The 19,393-nt window shown below is 40.2% G+C and overlaps 1 protein-coding gene across 1 annotated transcript in view; it reads left to right on the forward strand.

The window, feature by feature from the left end:
* The window catches only part of LOC309962612 (ubiquitin-conjugating enzyme E2 E2), a 354,003-nt gene that overhangs the window by 264,209 nt on the left and 70,401 nt on the right, over positions 1–19,393 (forward strand). Inside the window, exon 4 of the mRNA XM_082840507.1 lies at positions 9,008–9,140. Coding sequence (XP_082696633.1) covers positions 9,008–9,140 — 133 coding nt within the window. The remainder of the gene's footprint in view (positions 1–9,007; positions 9,141–19,393) is intronic.

Raw genomic sequence — 19,393 nt, forward strand, 5'->3', positions numbered from 1 at the left:
GAGGGAGGAACACTCCCAAACTCATTCTACGAGGCCCTGATACCAAAACCAGACAAAGACGTTACAAAAAAAGATTACATCAGGCCAATATCACTGATGAACGTAGATACAAAAATCCTCAACAAAATACTAGCAAACGGAATCCAACAGCACATTAAAAGGATCATATACCATGATCAAGTGGGGTTTATCCCAGGAATACAAGGATTCTTCAATATACGCAAATCAATCAATGTGATACACCATATTAACAAACTGAAGGAGAAAAGCCATATGATCATCTCAATAGACGCAGAAAAAGCTTTCGACAAAATTCAACACCCATTTATGATAAAAACCCTCCAGAAAGTAGGCATAGAGGGAACTTTCCTCAACATAATAAAGGCCATATATGACAAACCCACAGCCAACGTTGTTCTCAATGGTGAAAAACTGAAATCATTTCCTCTGAGATCAGGAACAAGAGAAGGATGTCCACTCTCACCACTATTCAACATAGTTTTGGAGGTTTTAGCCACAGCAATCAGAGAAGAAAAAGAAATAAAAGGAATCCACATCAGAAAAGAAGCAAAGCTGTCACTGTTTGCAGATGTCATGATACTGTACATAGAGAATCCTAAAGATGGAACCAGAAAACTACTAGGTCTAATCAGTGAATTCGGTAAAGTTGCAGGATACAAAATTAATGTACAGAAATCTCTTGCATTGCTATACACTAATGATAAAAAATCTGAAAGAGAAATTAAGGAAACACTCCCATTTACCATTGCAACAAAAAGAATAAAGTACCTAGGAATAAACCTACCTAGGGAGGCAAAAGACCTGTATGCAGAAAACTATAATACACTGATGAAAGAAATTAAAGATGACACCAACAGATGGAGAGATATGCCATGTTCTTGGATTGGAAGAATCAACATTATAATAAGGACTATACTACCCAAAGCAATCTACAGTGATTCAATGCAATCCCTATCAAACTACCAATGGCATTTTTCACAGAACTAGAACAAAAAATTTCACAATTGGTATGGAAACACAACAGACCCCGAATAGCCAAAGCAATGTTGAGAAAGAAAAACGGAGCTGGAGGAATCAGTCTCCCGGACTTCACACTATACTACAAAGCTACAGTAATCAAGACAGTATGGTACTGGCACAATAACAGAAATGTAGATCAATGGAACAGGATAGAAAGCCCAGAGATAAACCCACGCACACGTGGTCGCCTTATTTTTGATAAGGAGGCAAGAATATACAGTGGCAAAGAGACAACCTCTTCAATAAGTGGTGCTGGGAAAACTGGACAGCTACATGTAAAAGCATGAAATTAGAACCCTCCTTAACACCACACACAAAAATAAACTCAAAATGGATTAAAGAACTAAATGTAATGCTGGACACTTTAAAACTCGTAGGGGAAAACATAGGCAGAATACTCTATGACATAAATCACAGCAAGATCCTTTTTGATCCACCTCCTAGAGAAATGGAAATAAAAACAAAAATAAACAAATGGGACCTAATGAAACTTAAAAGCTTTTGCACAGCAAAGGAAACCATAAACAAGACGAAAAGACAACCTTTAGAATGGGAGAAATTATTTGCAAATGAAGCAGTTGACAAAGGATTAATCTCCAAATTATACAAGCAGCTCAATATCAAAAAAACAAACAACCCAATCTAAAAATGGGCAGAAGACCTAAATAGACATTTCTCCAAAGAAGGTATACAGATTGCCAACAAGCATATGAAAGGATGTTCGACATCACTAATCATTAGAGGAATGCAAATCAAAACTACAATAAGGTATCAACTCACACCAGTCAGAATGGTCATCATCAAAGAATCTACAAACAAGAAATGCTGGAGAGGGTGTGGAGTAAAGGGAACCCTCTTGCACTGTTGGTGGGAATGTAAATTGATACAGCCACTGTGGAGAACAGTATGGAGGTTCATTAAAAAACTACCATATGACCCAGCAATCCCACTACTGGGCATATACCCTGAGAAAGCCATAATTCAAAAAGAGTCATGCACCACAGTGTTCATTGCAGCTCTATTTACAATAGCCAGGACATGGAAGCAACCTAATTGTCCATCGACAGATGAATGGATAAAGAAGATGTGACACATATATACAATGAAATATTACTTAGCCATAAAAAAAAACAAAATTGAGTTATTTTAGTGAGGTGGATGGACCTAGAGTATGTCATACAGAGTGAAGTAAGTCAGAAACAGAAAAACAAATACTGTATGCTAACACATATATATGGAATCTTAAAAAAAAAAAACGTGGTTCTGAAGAACCTAGGGGCAGGACAGGAATAAAGACACAGATGTAGAGAATGGACTTGAGGACACGGGGAGGGGGTAGGGTAAGCCTGGATGAAGTGAGAGAGTGGCATGGATGTATATACACTACAATATGTAAAATAGATAGCTAGTGGGAAGCATGCACATAGCACAGGGAGATCAGCTCGGTGCTTTGTGTCCACCAAGAGGGGTAGGATAGGGAGAGTGGGAGGGAGACTCAAGAGGGATGGGATATGGGGATATATGTATACGTATAGCTGATTCACTTTGTTATACAGCAGAAACTAACACACCATTGTAAAGCAATTATACTCCAATAAAGATGTTAAAAAAAAAACACAACATTTTAAATCAACTATACTCTGGTAAAATTTTTTTTAATTAAAAAGTAAAAATAAAGCACCCATCTGTTTTTCAGGTAGGTTGTCACTACTAGTAATTTCTCAGAAAGACACATTTTGGCAGCATGAACCAACTCAGAGTGATACTGTGAACTGAGTTATTTAATCCACTGTTAATAAGTACATGGACAGCTTACTGACTTAAAAGAAGCAATAAAATTTGGAGTTCTGACTGAGAGCCAGATAAAACTTGGAATGGGCACAAATGGAATATACGTTATCTGCAGACACGGCCCAGTTTGTGCAGTATCTCCTGCCCTGTGCTTTTGATGTCCTTCTTTGGTGGCACTATTGGTGACTCCTTAATTAGCCGACATTATATAACTAACTGTGGTGACCATTCTTGGAAAATCATCTTAAAATTCCTCAAAGTGACTCACAAATTATATCTTCAGATTTGGGAAATGTGTCTCTGCACACTGTTTCATAGCTGTACGCTCTCCTGTGTGTATTTTTTAAACTAAATTTCATCTACCTTGAAGTAATGTTGTAAGTACAAACCTATAATTTACTTTTAAGCCCTTCCTTCTAATAAACTTATCTATGTGTATTGCGTCTAATTATAGCTCCGGGCGTAACCATGTGTATCATTCATCTAAATGAGTGAGCTTGTCTGGCAACAAGGGCTGTTGTTGGCAAGGTTTTGCTGTCATCTGGCCTGAATATTCTGTCTGCCTCACTGTCTGCTTCAGGAGAGGGAGATCAGTGGTCAGATGGGGCAGGGAGGCTGCACCCCAGTCCCTTGCACCATGTTTCAGTACTTGGCCATAAACTTGGCTAACTGTGGTTTTCTTTTATTTTATTTTACTACATCTTATTTTAAATAAGAGAAATCAAACTGTAGAAATAAAATTGAACTCTCCTTCATTCTCTATGTTCAGATTTCCTCCCCTCACCCCCTCCAGTTCTCCCCTGTTCCTTGCACAGCTACCATCTTGAATTTGGGTGTATTTTTCCAGTTCATTTCCTGAAAGACATTGACATAGATTTGCATGCATAAATGATATAAAATGTTGCTTTATTAATATGTTTCTAGTTTCTATAGTAGGATCACACTGTACCTGTGCTACAACTTGCTGTTGGCATAGTTTATCTTAATATGAAAATGTGATACAGATCTAAGATACCTAACTCCTAAGTAAGTTATGAAACCTAGTAATCAAACAAATAACTCCTGAATCCACCACACATCCTGAGAAGTAGAACATCCCCAGAACCATTGAAGCTCCTGTGTGCTACTTCTCCACTCTACCCAGGAGACTCCTCTCTGGAACTTTTTGTATATGTCCCTCCATAATTTATTTTCCTGTTTGCTTTTAAACTTTGTAGAAATAGTGTCATACCGTATATATTCCTTTTAGACTTGCTTTTTTATCCAATATGCTATTTCTAAGATTTATCAATGTTAGTCTATATATTTTCACTGCTGTGTAGTATTCCTTTGGGTGAATGTATCCATTTTTCTGTCAATGAACACCTGTGTTGTTTCTAATGTTGCTATTACAAATAGTGCATCCATGAACATTCTTGTACATGTCTTCTGGTGCATGGGTAAAAGTTTTTCTGGGGTGTGTACCTAGGAGTGAAATTCCTGTGTTGTAATATAGAAGTGTCTATATCCAACTGAACTAGGGAAGTCCACGTCCTCATTCAGAGTGATTGGCACGCTTATCAACAATGGATGGTTCTTGTTTTTCCACATCTTCATCAACACTAGGTTTTGTCAGGCATTTATTTTTGCCTATATATTTTGTGAAATAATATTAAATTGTAATTTTGTTTCCTTTCTCGTATTTTAATGAGATTGAGCATTTTTCCTATGATGATGGCCATTCGTGTTTCCTCTTTTTTCCCTTCTAATGGATCGTTAGTCTTTTCCTTATTGATTGATAGGAATTTGTATATTATGGACACTAGAATTTTGTCAGTTTTATATGATCCAAATATCTTTTCTCAGTTGATGGCTCGCCTTGTCACCCTCTTTAGTCACACTCCAAAACTTTTGATTTTTGCACTTAAGTGTTTAATCCATCTGCAACAGAGTCTTACATATTTATTGAGGTAGAAATCAAATTTCTGTTGCCCAAAGACAGAACTGTTTTCTTAGCCCCATCAGTTCTGACATATATCAGATTTTCATATGCGTGTAGAAAAGTTTCAGGAGCTTCTTGGAGCTCCCAAACGCCTTCTAGAATCAATGTGTCAAGTTTCGTTTTTTAAAAAACTGTTGGACTGTGGATTAGAATTGCATTGGATCAGGGAGAAATTGACATACTCAGGATCCTGGGTCTTCCTACCTATAAACTTGGTGTCTTCATCTATTGATATTTAATTTTCTTGAGTGTATTTCAATATGTTTTATAATTTTCTCCATAAAAATCGTACATATTTTTATGAAATTTATTCATAAGTTTCTTATATTTTTAATACTATTTATAAAAGGTATCTTAAAATAATTTTTTTTTTTTTTTGGTACACGGGCCTCTCACTGCTGTGGCCTCTCCTGTAGCGGAGCACAGACTCCGGTCGCGCAGGCTCAGCAACCATGGCTCACGGGCCCAGCCGCTCCGCAGCCTGTGGGATCCTCCTGGACCGTGGCACGAACCCGTGTCCCCTGCATCAGCAGGCAGACTCTCAACCACTGCGCCACCAGGGAAGCCCTAAAATACATTCTCTAATTTTGCTGGTGTGTTGAATGCAGTTGACTTTGCCTGTTGATCTTACATCCAGCTACTTTGCTAAACTTTTATTAAATTTAATAAATTGTGTATCGATTTGGGGAGGTTTTTTCTGTGTACATAAATACTGCAGATGCCAACAGCTTTATTTCTTCCATCCCAATCCATAAATCTTTTGGGTTTTTTCCTGTGCCCTTTCATACCTTGATGAACGTGAGCTCTAATACAGTAATGATTAGAAATGGATATAGTGGGCATCCTTGTCATGTTCCTCAGTTTTTAAAGGGTGTGCTTTAATATTTTACCATTGAATATATAGTTGCTATGAGGTTTTTGGTATATGCTTTTTATCAGGTTAAAGATGTTTCTTACTATTCTAATTTTGCTAGGAGTTTTTATCTTAAATAGCTATCATTTTTAATAAAAAAGCACCTATGGAGTGCTTTTTCTGCACCTCTTAGAGATTATCATTTTCTTCTACTTTAATGTGTTACAAGGTAAATTACAATAATAATTTTCTATTATTAAACTATCCTTGCATTCCCAGAATAATCAGAACTTGGTTAAGATGAATGCTTTTTTGGATTTGGGGTTTTTGTGGGGGGTTTTTTGGTGTCACCATACAAAAATGTTCCATAATTATTGACTGTATACTTCATACCTGTGACTCATTTATTTTCTAACTGCAAGTTTGTACCTCTTAATCTCCGTCACCTGTTTCTCTCATCCGCCAACCTCTCCTCCCCTCTGGCAGCCACCTGTTTGTTCTCTGTATCTGAGTCTGTTCTGTTTTCTTACATGTATTCTTTTGTTTTGTTTTTTAGATTCCACATGTAAGTGAAATGATGTGGTATTTGTCTTTCTCTGTCTGACTTATTTCACTTAGCATAATACCCTCAAGGTCCATCCATGTTGTCCCAAATGGCAAGATGTCATACTTTTATGGCTCAGTAATATTCCATTGTGTGTATATGTATGTACCACATCTTCTTCATCCATTCATCTATCGATGGTACTTAGGTTGCATTTTTGTATTTTGGCTAGTGTAACTAATGCTGCAGTGAACACTGGGATGCATATATCTTTTCAGTTACTTTTCAAATTACTGTTTTAATTTCTTCAGATAAATACCCAGAAGCAGAATTACTGGACTGTATGGTAGTTCTATTTTTACTTTTTTGAGTAATCTCCGTACTGTTTTCCATAGTGGCTGTACCAATTTACATTCTCACCAACAGTACACAAGGCTTCCCCTTTTGTTCACATCCTCGTCAACACTTGTTAATTGTTGTCTTTTCGATGATAGCCATTCTGACAGGTGTGAGGTGATATCTCATTGTGGTTTTGATTTGCATTTCATGATTAGTGATGTTGAGCGTCTTTTCATGTGCTTGTTGGCCATCTGTATGTCTTCTTTGGAGAAATATCTGTTCAGGTCCTCTGCCCATTTTTTAATAGGTTGTATGTTATTTGATGTTGAGTTGTATGGGTTCTTTGTATACCTTGGGTATTAACCCCTTATTGAACAAATATTTACAAATATTTACAAATATCTTCAAATATCTTCAAATATCTACATTATCTTCTACAAATATCTTCATTTACAAATATCTTCTCCCATTCAGTAGGCTGCCTTTTCATTTTGATGATAGTTTCCTTCACTGTGCAAAGGCTTTTTAGTTTGACGGAGTCCCGTTCATTTTTGCTTTTGTTTCCCTAGCCTGAGGAGACACATACAAAAAAATATTGCTAAGATGTCAATCTTAGATGTCAAAGAGTGTACTGCCTTTGTTTTCTTCTAGGATTTTTATGGTTTTAGATCTTACATTTAAGTCTTTAATCCATGGTGAGTTTAATCATGTATATGGTGTGAGAGAGTAGTCCAGTTTGATTCTTTTGCATGTAGCTGTCCAGTTTCCCCAGCACCATTTATTGAAGAGGCTGTCTTTTCCCTGTTGTATATTTTTCCTCCTTGGTCACAGATAAGATGCATGCTTTTCTGATATACGGCTCAACAATGAATTTTTTTATAGATATGAACTAATTTCAAAATAAGAAAGAAGAGAAATCTTTGTTGGCAATAAAATCTTCTCAAGCACTTTAACAGGGTTTCCCACTTTGCTACAGGGTGTGAGGGGAATTTCTGGCTGTTAGATGTACATATTAGCTTGATGGGGCAAGAGGAACACTGGAGCTAAACTATAATCTCACTTTGCCTTCTGTTACCCTGGGAGAATTAACACAGTTAAGTTGACTTGTGTGGGCCTTATTTTCCTCAGTGAGTTTCTCTGCAACTGGGGGACGTGTGTTTGCTGCTAGTAGCCATGTGGCTTCCCCTTGCTTCACTGTTAACCCAGCATCATCATCCAATAAACATTTACTTACTAGGCACTGAGGACAAGGCAAAATCTGTTCCTCAAAGAACTTCCAGGGAGGGATGGAAAAAGCAAACAGTTACACAACACAGGTATAAAACAAAAGGATGCAGAAGATGTGGCACCTATATACAATGGAATATTACTCAGCCATAAAAAGAAACGAAATTGAGCTATTTGTAATGAGGTGGATAGACCTAGAGTCTGTCATACAGAGTGAAGTAAGTCAGAAAGAAAAAGATAAATACCGTATGCTAACACATATATATGGAATTTAAGAAAAAAAAAATGTCATGAAGAACCTAGGGGTAAGGCAGGAATAAAGACGCAGACCTCCTAGAGAACGGACTTGAGGTTATGGGGAGGGGGAAGGGTGAGCTGTGACAGGGCGAGAGAGAGTCATGGACATATACACACTAACAAACGTAAGGTAGATAGCTAGTTGGAAGCAGCCGCATGGCACAGGGATATTGGCTCGGTGCTTTGTGACAGCCTGGAGGGGTGGGATAGGGAGGGTGGGAGGGAAGGAGACGCAAGAGGGAAGACATATGGGAACATATGTATATGTATAACTGATTCACTTTGTTATAAAGCAGAAACTAACACACCATTGTAAAGCAATTATACCCCAATAAAGATGTTAAAAAAAAAAAAAAGGATGCATCTTATCTTCTATAGACCACACTAGTTGGAGGGTGTGGGCGTTGGCCAGGAATCTTTGGATAGAGAGAGAAAAGAAGATTCAGATGGGAATGATACTTGAGCTGAGTCTTATCAATGATGAACATTTACTGATCTCCATGAACCTCTTTTGTGTTCTTAGTTAACAAAGGATTAGGGTATTTTTTTTCTCTAGTGTCCCTTGTAGCTTTGAAAATTTATCTTTTTGACACTATATCACCCTTTTCAGGATCTCAGAAATAGTTTTATGCTTTATCAAACATTTGTGCTCCTACCTCTGGTCTACGGTCCTTGGAATCTTTAGTTTCATAAGTTTAGGGTTATGAATGGCAAAACAGAATCTTCTTGGTTCTGTTTTATTTAGTAATACCAACATATTCCATTTATAGAATACTGATGATGTTGACAAGTGACTCCTTATGTAGAATTAATCTATTAACTTCGGTGTGTTTCTATGGAATGGCTCAATTTATTGTTACCGTAAATAGATATTTTTTAAATTCCAAGCTTTATATGATCTCTAAGCACATTTTATTTGTATGTCTTATTTCAGTGCTGGACCCAAAGGAGACAACATTTATGAATGGAGGTCAACTATATTGGGACCCCCAGGATCTGTCTATGAAGGAGGGGTGTTCTTTCTTGACATTACCTTTTCACCAGACTATCCGTTTAAACCCCCCAAGGTCAGTATGAAATATTCATCCATTTTTAGCAATGTGTTCTGTTGCATATATATATATATATACATGTGTGTGTGTGTATATATATATATACATATTCTTCAGTGTACATACCTAGGAATTCATGTCTGTTCTCTTAGCATAGGCAACGTCCCAGGGCTGATTGTATGTAAATGGAAGCAGAATGTGAAAAATTGTTTATTCCCTCACCCCAGCCCTTTACGCATACTTCGTTGCTTTTCTTCATCCTTCCTCATGTCGCCTTTCTGTGGTACGTGTTTGAGTGTAACATAAGACAGCATGTTCTGGGTGGAAGTAGGGGCAGAGGGTAGGCTGGTGCCAGCCCTAGAGCCAGGGGAAGCAGACCTGACCTGGGGGCGAGGGAGCCCACCACGGCCAGGCTTCCGGCTCCAGCTGCCCATGTGAACTCCACATGCACTAGAGCGGAGAGTGTGACCCACAGAGACTGAGAAATCATGTCAGGAAAATGCAATAAAGAAGAATTTATAATAGTCCGTTAATAAAAATGATGGATTAATGGAAAGCCACACATAAATGACTGAAGAAAGTATAAGAGCAGTGTCATCAGAACATGGGCGAATTTTCACTTACTTAAGACAAGATTAGATCCTTTAAGAATTCTTCACATAACTTTCTACTGCCTGTAAGTCGGTCATTTGATGACTTTAAATTCATTCTTTTTTTTAATTTTCAATTTATATTGGAGCATTTTTGATTAACAGTGTTGTGTTAGTTTCAGGTGTACAGCAAAGTGATTCAGTTATACATATGCATGTATCTATTCTTCTTCAAATTCTTTTCCCATTGCGGTTATTAGAGAATATTGAGCAGAGTTCCCTGTGCTCTACAGTAGGTCCTTGTTGGTTATCTGTTCTAAATATAGCAGTCATTCTCCACTTTGGAAAGGAAAAGACCCAGAGGGCGTTGACTCTGTCTGTTGGCCACCAAGCAGAATTCTTACTTCATCTGGCTTGACTTCTCAACGTAGAGGGAAGTAAAACCTATTTGAGTTGTCGGTTGGCGTGCACAATTTAAAAAGCAAGACTCAGACTAGACCTTCACCTTCCTGTGATCCCCCTCCCTGGCTCCTACCTCCCCTCTTTTATTTTCCTCTCTCTTCCTTTCTTCCTTCCTTTCCCTTGAGGTTTGGATCTTGTTTTGGTATCAAAGCAAAAAGTAATAACTACTGGGCTTCCCTGGTGGCGCAGTGCTTGAGAGTCCGCCTGCCGATGTAGGGGACACAGGTTCGTGCCCCGGTCCGGGAAGATCCCACATGCCGTGGAGCGGCTGGGCCCGTGAGCCGTGGCCACTGAGCCTGCACGTCCGGAGCCTGCGCTCCGCAACGGGAGAGGCCACAATGGTGAGAGGCCCGCGTACCGCAAAAAAAAAAAAAAAGTAATAACTATCATTTTACCAAATAGGAAACCCATGCACAGAGAAACTACGTAACTACCCAGCATAATCCGAATGATATCAGGATTGAACCCAGGAAGTCTGGCTCCAAAACCTGTGTTCCTTACTACATGACACAGTACATTTTATCCAAGATGACAGAGCTGGTGGCACTGGGACCCCCCAGGGCTGTATTTGGTCGGTTTTTAGTGATGAAGCCCCCGTATAACTAATCTTTATTTTCTCCTTTTACTGGGTGGGAACCTTACGTCTTCCCTTCTACTTTGGACCAGCCCATAAGTCATCTGGTTTTATCTGTTGCCCTGCCGGTGACGTGAGGACCTTTCTCTGCAGCCCCATCAGTTACGGAAGCACAGGTGGTGAGAAGGAGGGAAAACTCAGGTCAGGCAGTTGTGCTGCTTATAAGCCTGATATGGTCTGTTCTTTGGAACATACATCTCACAAAATGCGTGGGCTTCTCCAGCTTCTGCATGACAGAAATGTGTAGATTAAACAAACCAGGAGGGAAAACGGATTCATAGGTTAGATAAAATAATTCCGTTTCTGAAAAGGGCTCCTTGATGGACTCGAAGCATCGGCCAAAACTAACAAGGTGGAATGTAAACGGCTCAAGGTATACTATTTCATTGAAAATTCAGAAAGAAATCATGATACAAGATGGGAAAGAGAGACTTGCTTTATTTTCATATAAATAAAATGTGTGGCCTTCTGACTGAGTACAATTCTGTGGGAACTTGAAGTTCTTGAAGCCTTAAGGAGATATTTTTAGGAGCACAATCTCTGGAACTCTGAGCCCATCGGATGGTATCAGGAGTGCCTCATTGCCTTCTGAGCTCTTCATTTTCAGAAGGACAAACAGGAATAAGCTGGGGAGGGAAAGAACTATTCGCATTCTTGAGTTTCTTCACTGGATTGGGCGTTCGCTGTGTGAACCCGTCTCTCCTCCAAAACACCCTAGTAAGGCTGGGATGTTCCCGTTCACAGAGAAGGGGACTTAGATGAGGTTTGGAGAGGTTTTCTAATAATATACAGCCAGGGATCTACTGAACTTGGCCTCCAGGGACCATGTACTTCCCACTGCATTATACATAGTTAGCCTGGAGATGTTTACTAGGAAAAATAGGACCTAGGAGGAACGTGATAGCTGTTTTCTGATGTTTCAGAAGCTGTGTGGGGTTAGACTTGCTCCTGGATGGCTGAATGGGACAAAAATAGAAGCAGAAGGGTGTCAGTTACAGGGAAGCAGATTTCGATTCCACGTGAGGAAAATCTGACCCATCCCCGGACAGTCTGTGTTTGAATAGCTTTGCCTCTGAGGCCAGGCTTCCCTTTCCTGGGAGTGTTCAAAGAAAAAAGCTGAATTAGAACCTCTCAAGAGTACTGCCAGAAAAAAAACTAAATCCCTCCAGTGGATAAATTTGATTAGACAATCTATTAGGACAAAGAAAAATCAAACTTTGGTGCTCAGATTATCATTTAAATGCACATTTATTAGAAACCCATGGGAAGTTTGCAAAGCAAATTATCACCGCCTACTGTATCGGTTTTGGAAATCGGATTTCGTAAACAGCGGTGTTACTCTAAAGGGGAAAGTTTGCGAGTGTCTTGAAAGCTGTTCACTAAAACAAAGACTTACTAATAATTTGGAAGTACCACGCCCATCCTTTCTACTCTCCTGTTACTCTAAATGGTCCATATTTGTGATGAAGTTTTGTTTATTTCTCTGTTTCTTTCATCCTTTGCTCTTCTTCCGATAACCTTAGGCACACACTTTGATTCATGCAGCATTTTCCGGAGCTCTGAAGAATGAACCAGGGTAGCTGTAGGTGTCAGAGAGAATCGTTGATGAGAGCAGAGATTCACAAATCAACCTGATTGGCCACTAATCGTTATCAAATATCTACCATAAAATGAGTCTGTTGTGCCATTGAATCCACAAGATCCCTTTTCCCAAACTCTCAGGCTGGGAATCCTTACTGAGAACTTTTAACTACTGTCGTGCTCAAATCTGTCACTTAAAGGGCAGTGGAGTGGCTTGGATGCCTGCCTCTCCTTGCCACAGGGACTTTTTGAATATCCCACACTCCAGCACCTAATTTTTCACACTTTCAGAGGAACCATTCCACTAATTCCTTCCAGAACCCACCTAACTTCTAACAAGGCAAGCAAAACACATTTTTCACGCAGTATGTAATGTTCATTACACTTAGTATGCTAGTTTTAAATCAGTCAAGTACTAGTTGTACTTTCAATTGCTGTATCTCGGTATGATTTTTAGTCCGCTGATTTTTTTATCTAATCAATACGTTTATTGCCTCTTCTACTAAATGCACGGCATGTCTGTTGGTATGATACTGGTAGTTGTCTCTGATGCCAAGTCTTTAGTTGAATACTTAACCACCAGTGATGTCATTTCTCTGAGAAAATATCCGTTTAGTGAAACTTTATCCAGGAATAATATATATATGGCCAGAAAGAAAAGCATAATACTCCCATAACATGGTCTGTGGAGCCTTTAACCATACTCAAATATTTAAAATATTTTTGATCAAAAAAAAAAGAAAGAAAAGCATAATAAATCACTGGTATGTCCCAAAGTCCTTTAATACTGTATTTCTTTTTCGGTGTAGACATACATTTTAATGTTATAATTCAGATGTCTATTTATTTGTAAAGTAGGAGTTATTTTATATCTTATTGGGTATTACATTTGCATACTCATATCATAGATAATTACTCCTGTGCTCAAAACCAGCACTTTTTAAACAGTCTAATGTGTAAATATTTTTCATGTGTACTTGAAAAATTCAGAAGCAAAATAATGGAATATGTTTTATTCCTATAGTATCTTTTTTTCTGCTAAAAACGCTTTGAAAAGATTGTGACACACTGTGTCTGGTATTTCGTATCTTAGAGATTCTGATGACATACATCCTAAGGATGAGGGGTCTTGTTAGGTAACAGGTCAGAGCTGTGTTTTTGTGGTAGAAATACATAGACATAGCCTATTCATAATTGGCTTTTCCTGTCTCCCTGTGGATCTGGGTATTTTATAAAATAAATAAATAAGTGGGCCTTCTACGTAGATCTAAGAGTGGGTCGGCAGAAGGATCGAACGTGCTTGTTGTTTATTTTTAGTATCTCGGGCCACCTACACCCCAGTGAGATGCACTGTATTGATGCTCATACCTGTTACTGGAAAGCATTGTTTTCGTGGTAATGGCAGGACAGTATCTGCCAGTAGGTATTCTCCAAAAAGGAATGATAAAATTTGTGCCTAGGATGTTTAAAAAAATAAACAGAAGAACCACAGGCATACATATTTGTTTGAGAAAAAAAACACGTTGGTATTAGCAGTCTCTAAAAGCTTTCTAATAGAGCACGTTCCTCCGTTACAAATTGCATCAAATACATTTTAAAATAAATCTTAACTTAGAGATCATTTCAGAGTGTATTGTATGCTTTATGGTTTGGTTTGGTTTTTTTGTGAAATTAACTGTGGTTTGCTTACTAATGAAAAGTCAGTTAATAGGAGTGGTATTAATTGCTTTCACAGAATGAAATAGATAATTTAGGTCCGTTAGATTTTCAAAATTTTCATTTTCTTAAATTGGTAAGTCGAGGCTAATTGTGAATAAAGTAGCTAACTAGTTATACAAGAAGCAACGATACCCAGCATTTGAAAGCCAGCCAAAGAGAGATCTGAAATTAAAGTTCATCAGGGATTTCCATAATTTTATTCTAACTAGGTTATTATTATTCACTTGCTTCTGTTGTTGTTGCTGCTTCTGCCGCCGCTCAAAGAAGAAAGCTGACAGTGTCCCCCAGCATTTTCAGAGAGAGCAGTGGTTTACACGTGCAACCACATGTGCTCATTCACTCTGGTCTTGGAGAGAGAGCACACAGTTGTCATGGAGCGACATGAATTCACTTGTTTCTAACCTGCGTTCGTACATTCATATAAAGCCTGGCCATGGATCAGGTGCTTTCACACGGATTGGCTCGCCTATTTGACATGTCCAGTTGAACACCCAGCGATCAGGTCCCAAACCAGACTGTTGAGGACACAACCCACCCGCCTCCTGCCAATCCAGGTCCTCCAGTGCCCCCACCTCAATGTATGGGAACTCCATTTCTCTAGTTGCTAAAGCTTAAGACCTTGAGTCTTCTCACACAGCCTAGCCAGATCCCGTCTCACCGGCTCAAAATAAATATTCAGCATAAACCCAGATCTAACCATTTAGTACTACTCTTTCTAGTAGTAACGCTCTGGCCCCGGCCTCCATCAGCTGCTTCCCTCCCCTGGATTACCGTGGAGTCTCCTATGTGATCTCGCTGCCTCTGCCTTATCCCTCCTGCAGTGTGTACCCCTGCATCAGAGGATCCATTTAGAGTGAATCAGAGTACGTCCATTCTTGGCCTAAAAACTCTCCATGATTCTCACCTCACCAAGTAAAAACACGCAAGACCTTACAGAATCATGCCGAAATCGCCAGCTGTCACTCTTGGTTCCAATACTCTAAAGCAGGCTCCTTCCATGGAGCCTTGACATTTGCTCTTCCTTCTGCCTGCATTGTCTTCCCCCAGAAACTCACGTGGCACACTCCCTGCCTCCCTGCAGGTATCTGCTCAGTGTCACCTTCCAGGGAAGGTCTCACGTGACAACCCCCAACTTGCCCTACCCCACCTGCAAACGTGGCTTTTCTCCATAGCACTTCTCCCTCCTGGCATCCTGTGTTTCTCTGTTTATGAGTTGGTGAGGCTACCCTTTCTCTAGTTAGCATGTAAGCTCCACGAGCACAGGCACTTGTCTATGTTTACGTCACTTCTGAATTCCCAGCACCTAGAACAATGCCTGGCGATCCTGTAGGCCTACAATAAAAGATGTGTTGAATTAATTTAATCCATACAACTTTGCCGTGGAGATAGCATTTACCCTCCCTCACACACTTCGTAGATCAGAAAACTGAGGCCCGTGGAGGTCACGGGGCACACAGGTCACATAAGAAGTAGGTAGCAGAACTGGAGTTCAAACCCAGTTCTCAACTGCACCTTTCATTCCCCAGGTATAGAGAAAATTTAAATTACTTAAATCCTGGAAGAAGGCACACCTGTTCTTGGATTTTACACTCTGGTATAAATTCACTATAGTAGGTCATTCTCTAAAACAGGTTTTTGGGAGGGAGATGAAAGAGGTGATCCAGGGAGGGAAGAACGCTACGAAGAGATTCTGAGTCCCTTGCAGTTTTGCCAAAGGCACCTGGGGCTCTTCACCAGTGAGTTCCTAATTAGCAGACTCTGCATTATTAAATCTGTGTGGAACAGCAAATACTGATTTCTGGGTTTTGCTAGCCCTAAGCTAAAGGAGAAGTCATTTCCTAGGTATAAAAGGAACATACTCAACATGCTAAAGACCGTATACAACAGACCCACAGCTAACATTATACTCATTGGAGAGAAGAAATTGAAAGTGTTTCCTCTAAGATCATGAACAAGGCAAGGATGCCCACTCTCACCGCTCCTATTCAATATAGTCCAAGAAGTTCTAGCCAGAGCAGTTAGGCAACACAAAGGAATAAAAGGCATCCAGATAAGAATGGAAGAAGTAAAATTGTTATTATTTGCTGATGATGTGATCCTGTATAGAGAAAATCCCGGCGAATTAGTCAAAAAATTGTTACAGTTAATCAATGATTTCCCGTAAAGTGACAGGATGCAAAATCAACATACAGGTATCAATTGCATTCCTTTACACCAATGATGAAGCATCTGAAAAAGAAATAAAGAAAACCATCCCATTCACAATAGCATTAAAAACAATGAAATACTTAGGAATGAATTCATCCAGGGAAGTGAAAGACCAGTACAATGAAAACTATAAAATTTTGCTGAAAGAAACTGAAGACACAGACAAATGGAAAGACATCTCATGTTCATGGATCAGAAGAATTAATATTGATAAAATGGCCATGCTACCCAAAGCCATCTACAGATTCAATGCAGCCCCCATCAGAATGTCAAAGGCATTCTTCAGAAAGAGAAGAAACAGTCCTAAAATTTGGGCAGAACCATGAAAGATCCTGAATAGCCAAGAAAGAATAAAACTGGAGATATCGTGCTCCTGGATTTCAAACTATACTACAAAACCATAGTAATAAAAACAGTACTGGTACAAAAATAAGCACATCTACCAGTGGAACAGAATAGACATCCCAGAACCATATGGTCAACTAATATTTAAACAAGGGATCCAAGAATGCTCAATGGGGAAAGGATAGCCTCTTCAACTAATGGTGCTGGGAAAACTAGAAACATACACAGAATGATGAAATTAGACCCCTGTCTCACACCACTCAGAAAAATCAACTCAGAATGGATCCAAGACTTCAACATAAGACCTGATACCCTAAAACTTGTAGAAGAAAACATAGGGAAGAAGCTCATCCTTATTGGTCTTGGCAGTAATTTGGGAGACACAACACCAAAAGCACAAACAACAAAAATCAACAAATAGGGCCACATCAAACGCACAAGCTTCAGCACAGCAAAACAGACAAGTAACAAAATGAAAAGACAGCCTACCAAATGAAAGAATATTTCTGCAAAGCACATACTGGTAAGAGGTTAATGTCCAAAATATATAAAGAACTGTCAATTCAATAACAACAACAACAACAAAAACCGATTGACAAATGGGCAGAAGAACTAAATAGACATTTCTCCAAAGAAGATACACAGATGGCCAACAGGCATGTGAAAAGGTGCTCAACATCACCCATCGTCAGGGAGATGCAAGTCAAAACCACAGTGAACTATCACCTCACACCTGTCAGAAAGGATGTAAGCAAAAAAGACAAGAGGGCTTCCCTGGTGGCGCAGTGGTTGAGAGTCCGCCTGCCGATGCAGGGGACACGGGTTCATGCCCCGGTCCGGGAGGATCCCACATGCCGCGGAGCGGCTGGGCCCGTGAGCCATGGCCGCTGAGCCTGCGCGTCCGGGGCCTATGCTCTGCAACGGGAGAGGCCACAGCGGTGAGAGGCCTGCGTACCGCAAAAAAAAAAAAAAAAGACGAGACAAGGTGCTGGTGAGGATGTGGTGAAAAGGGGTCCCTATCTGGTGGGAATGCAGATAGGTCCACCCACTGTGGAGGTTCCTCAAAAAATTTAAAAATGGATTTATTTACCATATAATCCAGCCATCCCACTTCTAAGTATACACCCAAAAGAAATGAAAACAGGAATTCAATGCGATCTATGCACCCTCATTTTTATCACAGCTTTATTGACAATAGCCAGGATACAGAAACAACCCAAATGCCCACCAATGGATGAATGGATAAAAAAGATGTGATACGTATACACAACAGAATATTGTTCATCTGTGAGAAAAGAAAATATCCTCCCATTTGTGACAACATGGGTGGACCTCGAGAACATTCTGCTAAATGAGATAGAGAGAGACAAGTACTGGACGATAGCACTTATACGTGGAATCTAAAAAAAATTAAACGTGTGAAAAACAGTAAAACGGTGGTTACCAGAGAGGATGGGGCTGGGCGGCAGGGTAAGAGTAATGGTGTTTAAAGGTACGAACTTGTAGTGAGTAGTAAATAAGCCATAGAGATGCACAGTATAATGAATATAGACCAAATATCGTATTATAATTATACAATTGATAAGTATAGCTACATCGGCAATCATGTTACAGTATACAAATTTATCAAAGTAACACATTTTACACCTTAAACTTATACAGTGTTGTGTGTCAAATTTATTCAAATAGGTAGGGAGATCTAGAGAGAGAGAGAGAGATGGATAGATGGATATATACATACATAAATGGATGGATGGATGGATAGATAGATGCATAGATCGATAGATGATGGATGGATAGATGGATGGATAAAGTAACTACTTTTCTACGTGGAGACCCTGACCCTGGCCTGGCTGGTCTTCAGGGTTGCTCAGTTGAGCTGGCAGGAAACTGGGCTCTGCTCTGGCTCTGGAACTCCTCCAGGGACCTGCCAGGGACCAACTTCCTCTTCCTCTGCTGCCAAATTCCCCATTCCCTGGAGGGACTCCTTTACTCCTTCCCTTCTCCCTCATCTCTATCCTCAGCCTTTTCACAACGGTGTCGCCACAGGCCTGAGCATCGTCAGGACTGTTAGCACTGAGCACCGCCTTTTGGTCTCGGGGCCCGTCTGGTACCACTGCCACTGCCCGACACACATGCCAGCTGTCGTGTGTGCCCTGCTCTGGGCCCCGTCCCTGCTGAATGTTCTGGGGGGAACTGCTGGGGCTTCCTGTGTCGGGGTTCTGACCAGGTTTGGTGTCCGGTGCGTGATTTCGTCGCTGCCACGTGGCTGGTTGTTGTACTGGTGGTTCTCTCCAGGTCCGGCCTGGCCCTGCTGTCGGGGTCCTCTGTAGCCCCCAGCAGATGCGGTGACCGGGCTCCACGTGGTCATTCCACTCACAAGGCTGATCTTTCTTCTCTCCTGCCTGCCCTTTGGCTGTGCCGGATTCCGAATGATTCCAATCTGCTCTTGTATTATCTCAGAAGGACCAGATGATCCTGTCTCTTAACAGCAGCACCAACCCCATCATTGACTTTTTCTTTGGCTCCTTTAGGCACCCGAGGCATCAGAGACTCTCGGGTTGGTTCTCCAGGGGACTTTGGAGGACATAACTGGGGTGAGGAACAGTGGAGGAAGCCTTCCTCAGGAAACCGTGGAGATTTCAGGAAACAGGTTCGTGCAGTGATTCTGTATCAAGCAGGATTCAGTCAGAGCAGTGGTACAGCTGGTTCTCCACATGCACGGAAAT

Source organism: Leucopleurus acutus (assembly GCF_964270905.1).
Source record: "Leucopleurus acutus genome assembly, chromosome: 5".
NCBI lineage: Eukaryota > Metazoa > Chordata > Mammalia > Artiodactyla > Delphinidae > Leucopleurus > Leucopleurus acutus.